This window comes from Myxocyprinus asiaticus, chromosome 2 (assembly GCF_019703515.2).
Source record: "Myxocyprinus asiaticus isolate MX2 ecotype Aquarium Trade chromosome 2, UBuf_Myxa_2, whole genome shotgun sequence".
NCBI lineage: Eukaryota > Metazoa > Chordata > Actinopteri > Cypriniformes > Catostomidae > Myxocyprinus > Myxocyprinus asiaticus.
In genome coordinates, this window is record NC_059345.1 from 55,534,333 (window position 1) to 55,550,433 (window position 16,101).

A 16,101-nucleotide genomic window follows, 5' to 3' on the forward strand; every position below is an offset into this window, starting at 1 on the left:
GCAGATCCTTGGCATTCTAGCTGTCAGTTTGTCCAGATACTCAGGTGACATTTCACCCCACGCTTCCTGTAGCACTTGCCATCGATGTGGCTGTCTTGTCGGGCACTTCTCACGCACCTTACAGTCTAGCTGATCCCACAAAACTGAAGATCCGTAACACTCTTTTCCAATTATCTCTTGTCCAATGTCTGTGTTTCTTTGCCCTCAAAAGTGGCTTTTTCTTTGCAGTTCTTCCCATAAGGCCTGCACCCCTGAGTCTTCTCTTTACTGTTGTACATGAAACTGGTGTTGGGCAGGTAGAATTCAATGAAGCTGTCAGCTGAAGACATGTGAGGTGTCTATTTCTCAAACTAGAGACTCTGATGTACTTATCCTCTTGTTTAGTTGTATATCTGGCCTTCCACATCTCTTTCTGTCCTTTTTAGAGCCAGTTGTCCTTTGTCTTTGAAGACTGTAGTGTACACCTTTGTATGAAATCTTCAGTTTTTTGGCAATTTCAAGTATTGTATATCCTTCATTCCTCAAAACAATGATTGACTGATGAGTTTCTTTTTTGCCATTTTTGACCTAATATTGACCTTAAGACATGCCAGTCTATTTCATACTGTGGCAACTCAAAAACAAACACAAAGACAACGTTAAGCTTCATTTAACGAACCAAATAGCTTTCAACTGTGTTTGATATAATAGCAAGTGATTTTCTAGTACCAAATTAGCAATTTAGCATGATTACTCAAGGATAAGTTGTTGGAGTGATGGCTGCTGGAAATGGGGCCTGTCTAGATTAGATCAAAAATGACTTTTTTCAAATAGTGATGGTGCTGTTTTTTACATCAGTAATGTCCTGACTATACTTTGTGATCAGTTGAATGCCACTTTGGTGAATTAAAGTACCAATTTCCTTCCGAAACAGCAAAACTGTGCATTATTCCAAACTTTTGGCCGCCAGTGTATATATATATATGTGTGTGTGTGTGTGTGTGTGTGTGTGTGTGTGTGTCGAGATATATATATATATATATATATATATATATATATATATATAGCTTTAAAGCCATCTGATAATTGACAGACTTATGGCAATATGGGTGAAAATATTGATTACTCATGTGCTGCTCAGAGTGGTATACAAATGTTTGTCCAATAAAATACTTTCAAGAATGAGAACATCCCCTCATCCTAAATTATAGATGCCTCCTGTCACCGACTGGCAATGGTAAGTTAGCAAATCATCATTTGGAGATGTGTCTTCTACTAGGGCTACTTGGATCACAGTGACAACCGCCCCACTGCGGTGGTGAAGTGGCACTTGCGGTGATGTGTACCAAAAGGCTTCAACTTGTAAGACCTCGCGAAAACCTTAAAAAAATAAATAAATAAATAATACTATATCCTGAGTATAGTGAAGTATTTGATCTTTTGTTGCTGTGTTATCGATTCTTCATGCTTGAGACGTATTCATTTTGAGATTTTGCGCAACATAGCACATTGCTACGGCACAGGCCTATTCACAACGCAAGTTATGCATCTAGCGCGCAACTTTGTTCAAGCTCATTTGTGCATTTGCTTCACTGTTTGTGCAGATGTAAGTGGTAATATTACATTTATGTTGGTGATAAAGCTGAATAATGTCCTAAAGAGTGCTGTTGCATGAATATACGTCTCATGTTTTTATATTTGCACGTGTATTTTACTACAAGGATATTCCAAACGAACTCTCGGACCCAACTTCTCTTTTTATAATGCCTGCATAATGTAACAAGGTACAGTGATATAAATACATGTGGAATAATGTACATTAAGAATAACAGGTATGGTATAAAATATGATGTTTAATATTAAAAATAATATAAAAGAAAACACTGACTGATGGTCTTTTCTGTACTTAATTATTGCATATTTGTATTGAATTCAGAGTTTCTTGTGCGTGGTTAGAAAAGAGCACCGTTACAGGAATGCTTTATATCCTTGCAGTAAAAATAGCAGTAAGGTTCTGCAATTTATTTTAAAATCAATGCAAAAATGTTTTTTAGTTTTGTATTGTTTTGGGGGGGTATTTTGCATTTTGTGATATTTTACAAAGGGTTTCACTTCTATTCCGTGTTCAGTGACACACTTTTTAAAATTTGATCCACAATTAACACGTAATTTGTGCGCACTCTCATCCATCGGGCCTCAACCACCATACAACACCGTTTACCGATGGTAGTTGGCCCTTAAACACAGCGGTGGTAAATATTTGCCACCGCAGCTGCCCTATCTTCAACTAAAGGTTATTGACTATTTTCTTTTTTAAATGGACCCTTCAATACATTCCGCTCCAACATCCTGTTTCAGTAGGAAATACGTCAACCATTTTGTCATATCATTTGCTGGAGGCTTTAGGTCTTCTTGTGACCTTAAGTCTTGAATAATAGTTTTTCTTTTAAATGAATGCAATTCAAGAATTCAAGGAATTTTGGTTATGTTTCTTTCCAGATGCAACTGTGAAGCCTTGTTCTCCCACAAGTTCTGCTCCCAAACCCAACAGCTTCTTATTCCGTACGTCTTCACGCTGCAATGTCAAGACAGGTACACACACACACACACACACACACAGGAGTTATAATCTAATTTTGGACTGTAATGTATGTTGTAAGTCTTTGTTTTACTTTTTCTCTCAGGGTCAGCAAACAGTTTGGCTGAGTCTGGCCGCAGTGAATCTCGCTCCACGCTCAAATCCCCACGAGAGGAGAGAGTGGACGTCTTACAACTGCGTAAGGTAAAAAGACATCCTTCTTTCTAGTTCCTCTGACACTCGTCACCCCTTTCACTTCTTTCTTAGTTTTTTTTATTCCTTGTCTACCCCTCTTCTCACTTTTTAGTCATCATTTATTTCTCTTTCAGTCTCTGGAGTCGCGTCTGAAGATCACTCTGCCTGAAGATCTGGGAGAAGCGTTGTCCAATGGCACAGTCCTCTGCCAGCTGGCCAATCATGTGCGACCTCGTTCTGTATCAATCATCCATATCCCCTCACCGGCAGTGGTGAGTTATTGCTTGGATCTTATTCACACTGCAGCTAAAACTTCATCTAATGTCTTTTAAAACAAGCACTAAACGTGGATCATAATGTTTAATGATGATTTATACAAATAACTCCTGAGTTATGTCATAATCTGTGTTTATTCATCTCAGCCAAAACTGAGTGCTGCCAAGTGTCGCCTCAATGTTGAAAACTTCATTGCTGCGTGTCGTAGACTGGGAGTCCCTGAGGTAAACAGAATGCTCTTATTTTATTCTTTGTTTCTTTATTGTCTTCTATTTCGTTTGTCTTTCGTTCAATGCTTTCATGGGGTTTGTAAATGAGGGAAATCCTTTCATCGACTGATTTGTGTTGATGTTATGATTATGAATGTCTTATTTGCAAATGAATATGTCTTACAAGGTGGTTCTTTTAATTAATTGGTCAAAAAGACTCAAGGTATCTAAAGCACTGAAAGAATCATTAAGTGGAATGTTAAAGGGATAGTTCATCCAAAAAATGAAAATTCTCTCATCATTTACTCACTTTCATGCCATCCCAGATGTATATGACTTTCTGTCTTCTGCTGAACACAGACAAATATTATTATTTTTTTTTTAAAGAATATCTCAGCTCTGTATGTCCATATAATGCAAGTGAATGGGTAGCAAAACTTTGAAGCTCCAAAAAGCACATAAAGGCAGCATAAAAGTAATCCATAAAACTCCAGTGGTTTAATCCATGTCTTCTGAAGCAGTCCAATCGATTTTGGGTGAGGACAGATCAAAATGTAACTCCTTTTTCACTATAAATCTATAAAACTATAAGTCTCCTTAGTGAGCATGATTTCAAGCTTGATTACACTTCCTTGCAACATCTGGCGCTCTACGCATGCTTGAAGCACTAGGAAGTGTAATCGAGCATGAATTAAACCACTGGAGTCTTATGGATTACTTTTATGCTGCCTTTATATACTTTTTGGAGCTTCAAAGTTTTGGTAACCATTCACTTGCATTGTATGGACCTACAGAGCTGAGATATTCTTCTAAAAATATTTTTTGTGTTCTGCTGGAAAAAGAAAGTCATAAATATCTGGAATGGCATGTGGGTGAGAAAATGATGAGAGAATTTTTACTTTTGGGTGAGCTATCCCTTTAAGTTAGAAATAAGACGAAAATAGTAGTTTCCGGCCCCAGAATAATAATAATAAGTTCCTACGATTCCCATCCATAGTTAATACTTGTTGTTGTTTTTTAAATGTTATTTTATGCTATTGTATGCTAAGTGTGCTCCTTTTTGTGCTTTCTTTTTTTTCTCCATCATTTGTATTTTAAATTATCCTGCTGCAATGTCTTGCTCGTTGTTCAACGCTGTGTCCAACCGTCCTCTCTGCATTGTCCTTCTTTCTGTTTGTCTGTCTCTTTCTATCTCAGATGGAGCTGTGTTTAGCATCTGATATCCTGTGCAGTAAGCTACCTGCAGTGCAGCGCTGTGTGAAGGCTCTCCTGGCAAAAACAGGAGGAGAGGAAGACGAGAACAGCACCTCTCCCTCTGTCTCTCCTGCTTCCACCTTCTCCACCGGCTTCCTGCTCTTCTACTCTTTTCTTATGGCTTTGCTCTATCTGTTATACTGTCACCTTATTGCATAAATGTGTATATGTATGTGGTGAGTGAGTAAGAGAGCGAATGAGTAATTAATGTGTAAATGTAGTCCATCATCTCTTTTACACACACACACACACACACAGTTAAAAAAAAAACCTTCCCAGACACATTTAAAGGGATAGTTCACCCAAAAATGAAAAAGCATCCACTCACCCATGTGTTGCTTCAAACCCATATGATGAACAACATGAGAGTGAGTAATATTTGGGTGAACTAACCCTTTCAAAATACGTATTTAGTTGCTATTAGCAAATTAATCTTCACATGCACTTCACATACAGTCCATAAACCTGTGAGGGCACGTACTGTAGCTGTTGAACATGAGCCATTTGTGGTACATCACAGCAAACCCCTGACCAATAATGCATTTTAGATCACACAATAGCACTTATGTGCCCCATAGATCTCAGTTTGGGATACATTTGTTGGTGGTTGTAGGTTTGGTTAAATATCACATAATATCAGCATTATTACATGGAATGTCTGATGCTGTCATATGGTAAGTCACTAAGGATTTCCTTTTTTTTTCACCATAAAATAGCTTATTAATAGTCAGAGAGTGACTACAGACTCAATTTTCTACAAAAGATGTGGACTTTATCTGGAGGTAGACATGGTGTCAACTTTATGAAGGGCTACTCCACCCATCTGCCTTAGCATTACTGTTGATTCTTTTTTTTTTTTTTTTTTATGTTTTTATTGTGAATGGGTTTTTTTTATTTTATTTTTTTAAGGGCTTTAAATTGCTTGTATTTGCTCTGAAAGGTCATAATATGAAGTGCCTCCAAAGCAGAAAGTTCATACATGTTCATATGTTCGCTTGAGTGTCTAGCTAATCTTTCCATTCGCTCTTACAGCAGCACACAAATGAGCTTGTAGCATCTGGGAATATGTTGACAGTGTGGTGATGGTACTTATAAACTGAATTTGGTCTAATACGGAGGATGTTTGTTGTTCCGTTGTTTTTCCACTTTTTCTTTCTTTCTTGTCTTGTTGACTGTGACCACCAGAGGGCAGTGCTGTTTTAAAACTAATTGCTCCAACACTTTTCAATGGTACTAATATGATTCAAAGCTGTGTTAACTGGTTACAGTTTTTTTGTTGAATGTTTGTTTTGGTCTTCATGAGAGCGACTTAATATAATTCTCATATGCAGGCAGTTCAAGATTAAGTTATTGTTTTATTTATGTCTGCTGATCTATGTTCCGCTAAAGCTGCATCGGTGGAAACATGGTGCCAATGAGCGCATTACGTAAAACGGACTAATCGCATTTCTTTCGATTCTTCTTGATATTTCAGTTGGCCAGATTAATTAGGTAATACAATTAGGATTGCATGTTCATTTTGAGCTGGAAAAGAGGAGCAAGATTTTGAGATTGGTTACTCGCCAACAATGGCAATTGTGTTGCCTTTTAAAATCCACATGTGCCACTACTAGTGGAGGGCACAATGCGGAAAAGCAGGCATTACCGAATTACAAATTACACAATTTCTTACATCGAAGATGAGACGGTTGTGAGTCATGCTTCTCTTCAGCTGTCGCTTCTGGATTCTGAATGTGGCCATAATGGTTTTATAGTCCTGTATTGTGCCATGGCACCCATCTTTCCCAGTGCTGTATGTTGATGTTGCTTTTGTATTCCGTGCCTACTTAATGTGATTTAGGAGCTTTGCAGACAGTTTACTAACGAGCAGCCTCTCATCTGGAGAGAACGATAAGAGACGAGTGAGTATGTGAGAGAGAGACTGGGAAACGAGGGTAGGTGAGCGGATGTGCTATGACTGGTGATGTTACCAACACAAGCTCTCACCCTAGGACGTCTTAAACATATTTTAAAGAAATAGTTCACCCAAAAATGAAAATTCTATCATTTGCTCACCCTCATGTTGTTCTGAACCTATATGACTTTCTCAATCACTTTCACTTTCGTTGCATCTTTTGCTTTGGAACGACATGAGGGTGAGAAAATGATGACATCATTTTCATTTTTGGGTTAAAAATCCCTTTAAGTGAGTTTGTTCAAGCGTATGTAAGTTGGTATGGTTTTACAACAATGCACATTGTTTGTCGGCGCTAAAGCTAATTATAATAGCCGTTTCATTTGAAATGTCCACTGATAATGGACTTCACATTTAGCTTAGATGGCTCTCATAATTGCTTTGAGGGGTTGTGTCTAACTGCAATATGAAATGAGGAGGTTGCGACATGTTACATGTGCATGGAAAGGCTTTCACAGGGGATGACTGCAAATTTTTCCCATTTTTCTGATACATACTCTAAATGAAACTCTTGACAGTTTAGTGGACACTAGAACTACATGAATGTTTCTGTCCACATGTTACCTAGTGTAACCTAATGCAATGTATTTTGTAATATTTATAAAATACTGTGTATTTAAGAAGGTAATACGTGTTTATATTGTTATTAAGAATTTTTTTTTTGTCTGTAAAGAAACTATTAAAAAAGGAAACACTGATTGACACGTTGTCTGCTGCTTTACATGTGCTTTTGTCAAATGTTTGTGACTGTGTTGCTCTCGCTAATGATTCATTCTGCTTTAGTTCTTTGTCTCTCCGCTGAGGATGAAATCCTCACGTCAGCTCATCTCTGTAGCTTGCGAATCCTGCTCTTCTGTGCCCTTTACTAAAAGGTAAGTGTTGATTCATTGAGTGGATAGTGGAAAAGAGAGAAGGAATGGTATACACTAACATAAATTGAAAAAATATTTTAGATTCTGCACTATTTCTAGGTCACTAATCAAATGTAATTTTGCAACATTGTACATTTGTATGTAAGGTTGGAATTCCTTGCTTCCATTGAAGCACACAAGATGCTCTGGGATATTCTCAAATTGTGCTGGGATAACATGGATCAACAGGTTTTGCACAAACTCATGGGGTCCATGGTAGCCCTAGTGCATGCTGTCATCAAAGATTATTATTTATTTAATAAATAATAAAAAATTCTGGTAACACTTTATAATACATTTCCATTCGTTAGCATAAGTAGATGCATTAGGTTTCATGAACTAACAAAGAACAATATATTTTTTACAGCATATATTAATCTTTGTTAATGTTAGTTAATATAAGTACAATTGTTCATTGTTAGTTCATGTTAGTTTACTTTATAGTGTATTAACTAATGTTACTGTACACAACGTTTGCTTTTAAAAATGTAATGGTATATGTTGAAATTATCATTAACCAAGATTAATAAATGCTGTAAATGTATTGTTTGTTGATGGTTCATATTAACTAATGTTGAAAAAATGGAACCTTATTGTAAAGTGTTATCGAATTTTTTATTTATGTATTTTTTAATCACAAACTTAGCTAAAAACCTATTAAAACTATGACTGTCAATAGAATCAAATAATCATGATTAATCTCATCAGTGGCGTCGGCAGGATTCTGATCCATGGTACGCAGAAGACAATAAAAAATTGTAATCATGAACCTCAGCAGTTATTTGTTTACATTATGCTTTTTTAATTCAAATGTTTTCATTTAACTTTATTTTAAATATTCTAATTTAGTCTTAATTTAAATAATTGTTATGATAAACTTGCATTTAAACCTCTTAAGTTGACAGCTCATTTGCACAATAATGAAGCCTTTACATTACATTTCCATTGAACATGTTATAAATAATGTGGAGGTTGTACTTGCTCGTTTTAATTATTGGGGGGTTACCTCCTCCCTCACCCCCCACCCCCCGGAATCTACGCCCCTAGATCAGGATATTGGATAGAAACGGCAAGGATTCATATTTTCCTTAGTCAGATTTTCAGAAACACGATTAAAAATGCTAAACGTTTCGATGGAAACACAGCTATTGTTAAACGAGAGGCTGTCACGAAACGTTATTACAATTACATTCTCCTTGATAACTCCAGAATAACAACTGAATACGTCGAGCATCCCATCAATCACATTCTTTCAAAAATAATTCGAGTTTCGCTATTGGTTTGAAAAGTCTGAGCGCCTGTATTATTTGCTTTTGCTTTTTAATTTTCAAGCCCAAGTTTAAAACCCCTGCTCTATGATGTTACAGGATAAGTAAAGTCCAAACATTTTACTAAATCAATTAATCAATGAAATTATGTAATGCATAAGTAGTCAACATTCAAAGTTAATTCTACCACCTTTGGCAATTACAACTATTAGTCTCAGTGGGTAAGTCTCTATCAGTGTTCCACATATTGACAATGGAATTTTTGCTGGAATATTCCGCTTGGCAAAATTGTGCCAATCACAGTCCTTGGCATTTAGGCCAAACAGTTCCATTTTGATCTCATCAGACCATAGCAAGTATCTCTCCAGTAGTAGGAATGAGTAACACTGCCATAATATCTTCTTCTCAGGATCTTTCATATAACAATGGCCCCAAAATTTATTTTGGACAATTAAGCCACACATAAAGAAATAGTTCACCAAAAATTTTAATTCTGTCTTAATTTACTCACCCTCATGTCGATCCAAACCTGTATAACTGTATTTCTTATGTAGAACACAAAAGGAAATGTTTTAATGAATATATTCTCACCAATGCAATGACAGTGGATAGTGCCTCACTTTGAAGCTTAAAAACAGACCCACAATTATCAAAATGCTCACTAATGTGAAATGGATGCCCGACATTTCAGGTTGGTTCTCGCAAAAATATCGTATGCCTTCAGAAGACTTGGAATATGGGGCACGAGTCGCATAGGCTATACTTTGTTATTTGGGATCTTTATTTAAGCTTTAAAGTGAGTCTCTATCCACTGCAATTGAACTGAAAAGGCAAACCGTAAAAACATCTCCATTTGTGTTCCGCGTAAGAAAGTCATTACGGGTTTGGAACGACATGAGGGTGAGTATATTATGATGGAATTTAAATTTTTTGGTGAACCATCCCTTTAAAAATATTCAAAAGTCATTGCTTTGAGCCAACTCCTGCTTAGATGTGTTATGATTCTTTTTACTCATTGTCAGTGTTACACGTGGAAGTGCACTAATTAGTGTAACAAGTCGACATGGGAGGCGGGCGCGCTAATGAGGAGGCTAAAGTCTACAGCCCCTAGCGTCAGTAGCTAGTGCGCCTCTTGAGGCCAGGGGAGTGAGGTTTACACATACTGCACAGCTATCACGTACCAGCTGGCTCCCATTACATTAGGATGCTATCCGATGCAGGTGTATTTATTGTGCAATCATAAGAAGCATCTCAGCTGTGTACAGGTATATTCTAATCAAGCAATTATGTGCAGAGATGTGGTTACTTAAGAGCTAAAGTGTGTCAAAGCAAGAGGAAATCTATTTATGTGATTAGTTATTTTCTGTTTATTATTTATAAATTAACTGGCAGGGTCTTTTTTTTTTTTTCTTTTTTTTTTTTTGGTGTGTGTTCATGTGTGGGCAACGTTCTTTGTTAAATACACCATTCGTTATATTTATGTATATACACCGATCAGCCACAACATTAAAACCACCTGCTTAATATTTTATAGGTCCCCCTCGTGCTGCCAAAACTATCTCAGAATAGCATTCTGATATGATATACTTCTCACCACAATTGTGAGAGCGGTTATTTGAGTTACTGTAGACTTTATCAGTTCGAACCAGTCTGGCCATTCTCTGTTGACCTCTTTCATCAACAAGGTGTTTCTGTCCACAGAACTGCTCGCTCACTGGATGTTTTTTGTTTTTGGCACCATTCTGAGTAAATTCTAGAGACTGTTGTGCATGAATTTCCCAGGAGATCAGCAGTTACAGAAATACTCAAACCAGCCCATCTGACACCAACAATCATGCCACAATCCAAATCACTGAGATCATATTTTTTCCCCGTTCTGATGGTTGATGTGAACATTAACTGAAGCTCCTGACCCATATCTAAATGATTTTATGCACTGCACTGCTGCCACATGATTGACTGATTAGATAATCACATGGATGTTTGTTGGTGCCAGATGGGCTGGTTTGAGTATTTCTGTAACTGCTGATCTCCTGGGATTTTCACATACAACAGTCTCTAAAATGTACTCAGAATGGTGCCAAAAACAAAAAACATCCAGTGAGCGGCAGTTCTGTGGATGGAAATGCCTTGTTGATGAGAGAGGTTTACAGAGAATGGCCAGACCGGTTGGAACTGACAAAGTCTATGGTAACTCAAATAACCACTCCGTTTTGCACAATTGTAGTGAGAAGAATTTTGAGATGCGGGTTGGCGCTGTTTTGGCAGCACGAGAGGGACCTACACAATATTAGGCAGGTAGTTTTAATGTTGTGGCTGATCTGTGTGTGTGTGTGTGTGTGTGTGTGTGTGTGTATATATATATATATATATATGTGCATGCTATATAGCCTATAAGTTTGAAAAATAGATTTTATAATATACAACTCACCCATAATCTATACTTATTGTTAGGGTTGGCTGAACTAAATAATTAGAATGCAGAATGGATTTTCAGTATGGTGAAGTGTTTGCTTCTTATGCTCAACAATTCACCCTTAGATGAAATCTGATCCTCTCTGTGAAGTGCTATAACTGCATGGTTGCTTCTCTGATAGACGGTGCCTTAATAAACACTGTTGCTTTACAATATAGTTGGCAATTCAAGGGAATGAATCGTGTGATCAAGTGCTGTGCTGCATGCTTTGCTTGCCCTTCCTGTGTCTGAGCAGTTTGGTGTGACTGTGAGATTAATTGAGACTATGTTCAGAATAGCATACTACTGTAAAATTCTTACGTTTTCTTTAAGAATACAGTATGTATGCTGTGGACAGTATGGACATTTTCTGTGTGCATGGAATACTCAGATGACCTACTACAGTAGCCAAAATGTGCAGTATACAACGGAGGGTAACAAAAAGGTTCCATTTGTTTACATTAGTTTGTCAAATATTGAACATGAACAATGAATGATACTTTTACAGTACTTATCTTGGTTAAAGTTATTTAAAAAGTTGTATACATGAACATTAGTTAATGCATTATGAACAAACATTAACAATGAGCAATTGTATTTTTATAAAGTAACATTAAACAAGATTAATATATGTTGTACACTGAAAACAATTGAGAGGGGTTTAAAAAACAAACAAACTAGGAAACAATTTCCACATAGAAATTGCCAGTAAATTTCTACACACAATTCTTAGTAGCTCTAAATAGAAATTCTCAAGTAAATTTATTTTGCAATACTCAGTTTTAAATCAACTTCCTCTTTGCTTGTACATTTTACTTGTTTGTACATTTTACATAGCACTGAAATAAGCCTGGTTTTTTGTGTACTAACATTTCAATGCGGTTTAAGCATGTACCACATGGCACACACAGGCCTTCCACAGGGAAGATGAATGCATGCTATGTAGTCTATTAAACATTACCATACTTTGATGCCGAAAGAAATAAGATTCAAAACTGCTCGCAGACCTCAACACATGGTGCACAAAACACAATGAAGGTAACAATCAACAGATAATGTTTTTTGATCATGAATTGGTCATTCAGATTTCACAAAATAAGAAGTTACCAAACCTTACAATGAAATCAACAATAAAAAATTTTTTTTTGTAAATCAACAGTGAAACCATGCCAGAACATTAATTATTCAAGCCTGGTGCATGCAGGGAACACCAGCTTCAAAAAGTTATGTAAAATGTACTTATTTTATTTACCTGTGAAATTTTCTCAAATTAGCAAATAAATATAACAAGATTTTCTACTTTAGGATTGGTACATGATGATGCATAGTAAAGATAAACAATCATAAATAATATTTATAAGCTAGAGCATTAATTTTTTACGTTTGAATTGAGTACAAATGTAGAATTTACTTAATATTTTCAAGTTCACACTTAAACTAGCTTATTCAATGTAGAAATTACTTAATTTTTCAGCTATATTTACTTTACCACAAAATCATTTTTTTCAGTGTAATATTGCTTATTGTTAGTTCATGATACCTAATTCATTAACTAAACCCAACTGCATGGAACACTATATCATGCAATGTAATGCAATTCAGTGCAATGCAATTGACTTGACCTTCATTTCCAGTGTGACAAATAAACCAAAATGAATTACAACTATGATTTTTAACATGTGTTTTTTGATACATTATTTGACTGCCAAACATCAAGACATTTTACACAAAATAAAATAAAATGCAAAATAACTTTTTATTTCCAAAATGATTAGGGGATGCCACTCACATGCAATGTTTAGAGATCAATGTGACAACAATGTAACTACTGTATGAAATGTTTATCATGGAATGATGCCTACTGTTTCTTATACTATTTTTAAAACGTATTAGGTCATTTACAGTGGTAAGTAGTACGGTAGTATTCCATTCCGAACATAGCCAATGTGTCTCATCTGAAATGCTGTCTCTAGTGGTGTTCTACCTCTTGTTTCCACTTTGTGTACATGCAATCCTGTCTGTACCTGTGCCTGAATATCTTGCATGTTTAGGGTTCTTGAGGGATATGGGATGACAGATGGGTTCCTCTTTAAATCTTTGTAAGTGTTTGCACGCCTGAAGTGCATGAAAAGCATTTCATATTGAGATCTAGGATATTGCTTGTTCATTTAGAGTGCACTTCACCCTTTATGGAAATAGCTTTCTCTCTCAGAAGCCTATATTTGCAGATTTTTAGGGTGTAAAAACATTTCTTGCACAAGGTTTCTTATGCCAAGATGCTTTTTTATTGCTTACTGCTTATTTTATTGTTTCTCTCTCCTTTGTGTAAACAAATTTATATTTGAATGTGTCTTCCCCCCCATCCCCACCCCCCAACCATACCCCACTAGGACACGCTGTGTCCATCCCAGCTGATTCTGGAGGAAGAGGGGCTCACACGTGTTGCTCAGACTGTTCAGGCATTGTTGGAGATACCTACATCAGGTTCACGTCGGTTGTCACGTCAGGACCCCTCAGGGATGACCCTTCAATGCACAACTCACAATCAAGATGCCACCTGCTAGTATTATCAAGTGAATATTTCCAGAACATTTCATATGAAGATGCAGAACGTTTTCCAAATGTTAGAAATTATGATTTGACGTCATCATGTATTATTCCGTAATGCATAAATGATATTTCATATTGCCTGTTACAAATGCATGTATAGAGGTTTTGATGTATATTGAAGCACACAACACATGGACAAAATGAAGCACAATAAAGCACATTTAACTTAAAACTGACGTGTTTGTTTGGATGTTTATGCAAATAATGGAAAATGCAATGCAAGACGTAGACTTGAAGTTATCTAAACGAGCCTTGTTAGTGAGGTTGTTGGCAGCTCCTGTGTTATCATTTTGTTGGTGCTTCCTCATAATTGAAAATTAATTACGTTTGTAATCTCGGCTTTATTACAATGCAAATTTAATTGGTTTTTCACAGGTAATTACACTTGCAGAGCAGCAAAGGTGGCAGTGTGTGGATATGCCGTAATCCTATGATAAGCTAACAACAGCTCTTAGACTGATTGTGAGATCTTGTTAGAGCACATTTGGAGTGTTGAACAAACACTGTGGCTCCCTATTGCTCTGCCACTGTGCTCTTACTTTGCAATACAAATTTTAAACCACACTGCTGAGATCCCTCCCAGAAATTGCTGTATATGTGAAATTATTTAATTAGTTGTGAATTAGAAATAATTGTTAAAAAGTAGCAGCAACCTTTAAACCTCTTTTTAATTAAAGTCAGTAACTGGAACAAAAAATTAAGAAAATGAATCTTCACAGGGTTAAACGGTTGCGAATAAAGATGAGGAATTTCTGTAAGAGTGGATCTTCGCCTAGGGCAAGAAACAGGTTTGCATGGGCCTTAAAGGGATGGTTCACCCAAAAATGAAAATTCTCTCATCATTTACTCACCCTCATGTCATACCAGATGCGTATGATTTTCTTTCTTCTGCTGAACACAAACTAAGATTTTTAGGAAAAAAAATTCAACTTTGTAGGTCCATACAATGCAAGTGAATTGTGGCCAGAACTTTAAAGCTCCGAAAAGCAGGGGGGCCTGGGTAGTTCAGCAAGTAAAAGACGTTGACTACCACACCTGGAGTCGCAAGTTCGAATCCAGGGCATGCTGAGTGATTTGCAGTCAGGCATCCTAAGCAACCAACTGGCCCGGTTGCTAGGGTGGGTAGAGTCAGATGGGGTAACCTCCTTGTGGTCGCTATAATGTGGTTCGCTTTTGGTGGGGCGCGTGGTGAGTTGTGCGTGGATGCCGCAGAGAATAGCGTGAGCCTCCATACGCGCTAGGTCTCCACGGTAACGCGCTCTACAAGCCACGTGATGTGCGGACTGACTGTCTCAGACATGGAGGCAACTGAGATTCGTCCTCCGCCACCCGGATTGAGGTGAGTCACTACGCCACCATGAGGACTTAGAGCGCATTGGGAATTGGGCATTCCAAATCCCCCCCCCCCCCCATCATATCACTTCTGAAGAAATAGATTTAACCACTGGAGACTTATGTATTACTTTTATGCTGCCTGTATGTGCTTTTTGGAGCTTCAAAATTCTGGCCACCATACATAATGGACCTACAGAGCTGCAATATTCTTCTAAAAATCTTTGTTTGTGTTCTGCATAAGAAATTCACACATCTGGGATGTCTTGCGGGTGAGTAAATGATAAGATCATTTTTATTTTTGGGTGAACTATCCTTTTAAAATGAAACTCGAACCCATCCTCACCCAAAATTGCTCACTCTCTTTATAATTTCTCCTCCAAGCAAGTACATTTCTTGCAATAGGCTGTAGCTTCCACAGTTTTAACAAGGCATGGCAGCCCCTCAGCACACCAGAACAGAAGGGGAAAAAACATTGGCTTACTGTATATCAAGCGCTAAAAACTATCTGGAATCATGTATAATATTATAACAGTCACATGAAGTCCTCTTTACAACCCAAACTTCTTCTGAATGTAGAATCTTTGTGACACCTGTGTTAAAAACAAGCTAGATGCAGCAGAACTAATAAAACAGAAAGCAAGTGTCTCAAAATGTGTTCTGTTATACTTGACACAGTGTCTAAGAAATGTGGTGGTCCTGTGCAAAACGCTGAAGAAACAGCCAGATGTGGTGCAACAATCAAAGATGTTCTCCTAGAGTGTTACATAAGAAAACAATTGAAAAACAGTGCAAATGCGTGCAAAAACACCTTCATTGTGAACAGCCCCTAACTCGTCTGGTACCTCATGTCTGTGAGTTGGAGCGTGTGTGCAAAACAAATTAGGTAGCTTGGCTCATTTTTTTATTATTTACAAACCGGAACCCAAAGTCATACTTGAAAAAATGACCCAAACGGGTCGAGCTGCAGACCTCTAGCATGAAAGACTAAAAAAAAGACTTCTCTTCCTTGTTAATCAGAGTTTAAAATGCTACGAGCAATGTGTGACTCACCTAGTGTTGAGTAGTAACAGATTACAT

General features: G+C 37.1%; 1 protein-coding gene across 3 annotated transcripts in view; it reads left to right on the plus strand.

The window, feature by feature from the left end:
- The window catches only part of LOC127454604 (leucine-rich repeat and calponin homology domain-containing protein 4-like), a 65,638-nt gene extending 51,783 nt beyond the window's left edge, over positions 1 to 13,855 (plus strand). The window contains exons 14-18 of one of the 3 annotated variants that reach the window (XM_051721927.1): positions 2,479 to 2,571; positions 2,664 to 2,761; positions 2,887 to 3,024; positions 3,175 to 3,252; positions 13,470 to 13,855. In XM_051721927.1, the coding sequence (XP_051577887.1) occupies positions 2,479 to 2,571; positions 2,664 to 2,761; positions 2,887 to 3,024; positions 3,175 to 3,252; positions 13,470 to 13,643 (581 nt within the window). In that variant the 3' untranslated portion in view covers positions 13,644 to 13,855. Of the gene's footprint in view, positions 1 to 2,478; positions 2,572 to 2,663; positions 2,762 to 2,886; positions 3,025 to 3,174; positions 3,253 to 4,434; positions 10,236 to 13,469 lie in introns of those variants that run through there. The other 2 variants (XM_051721931.1, XM_051721918.1) reach the window with 2 other exon arrangements.
- The last annotated feature ends 2,246 nt before the right edge of the window (positions 13,856 to 16,101 follow it).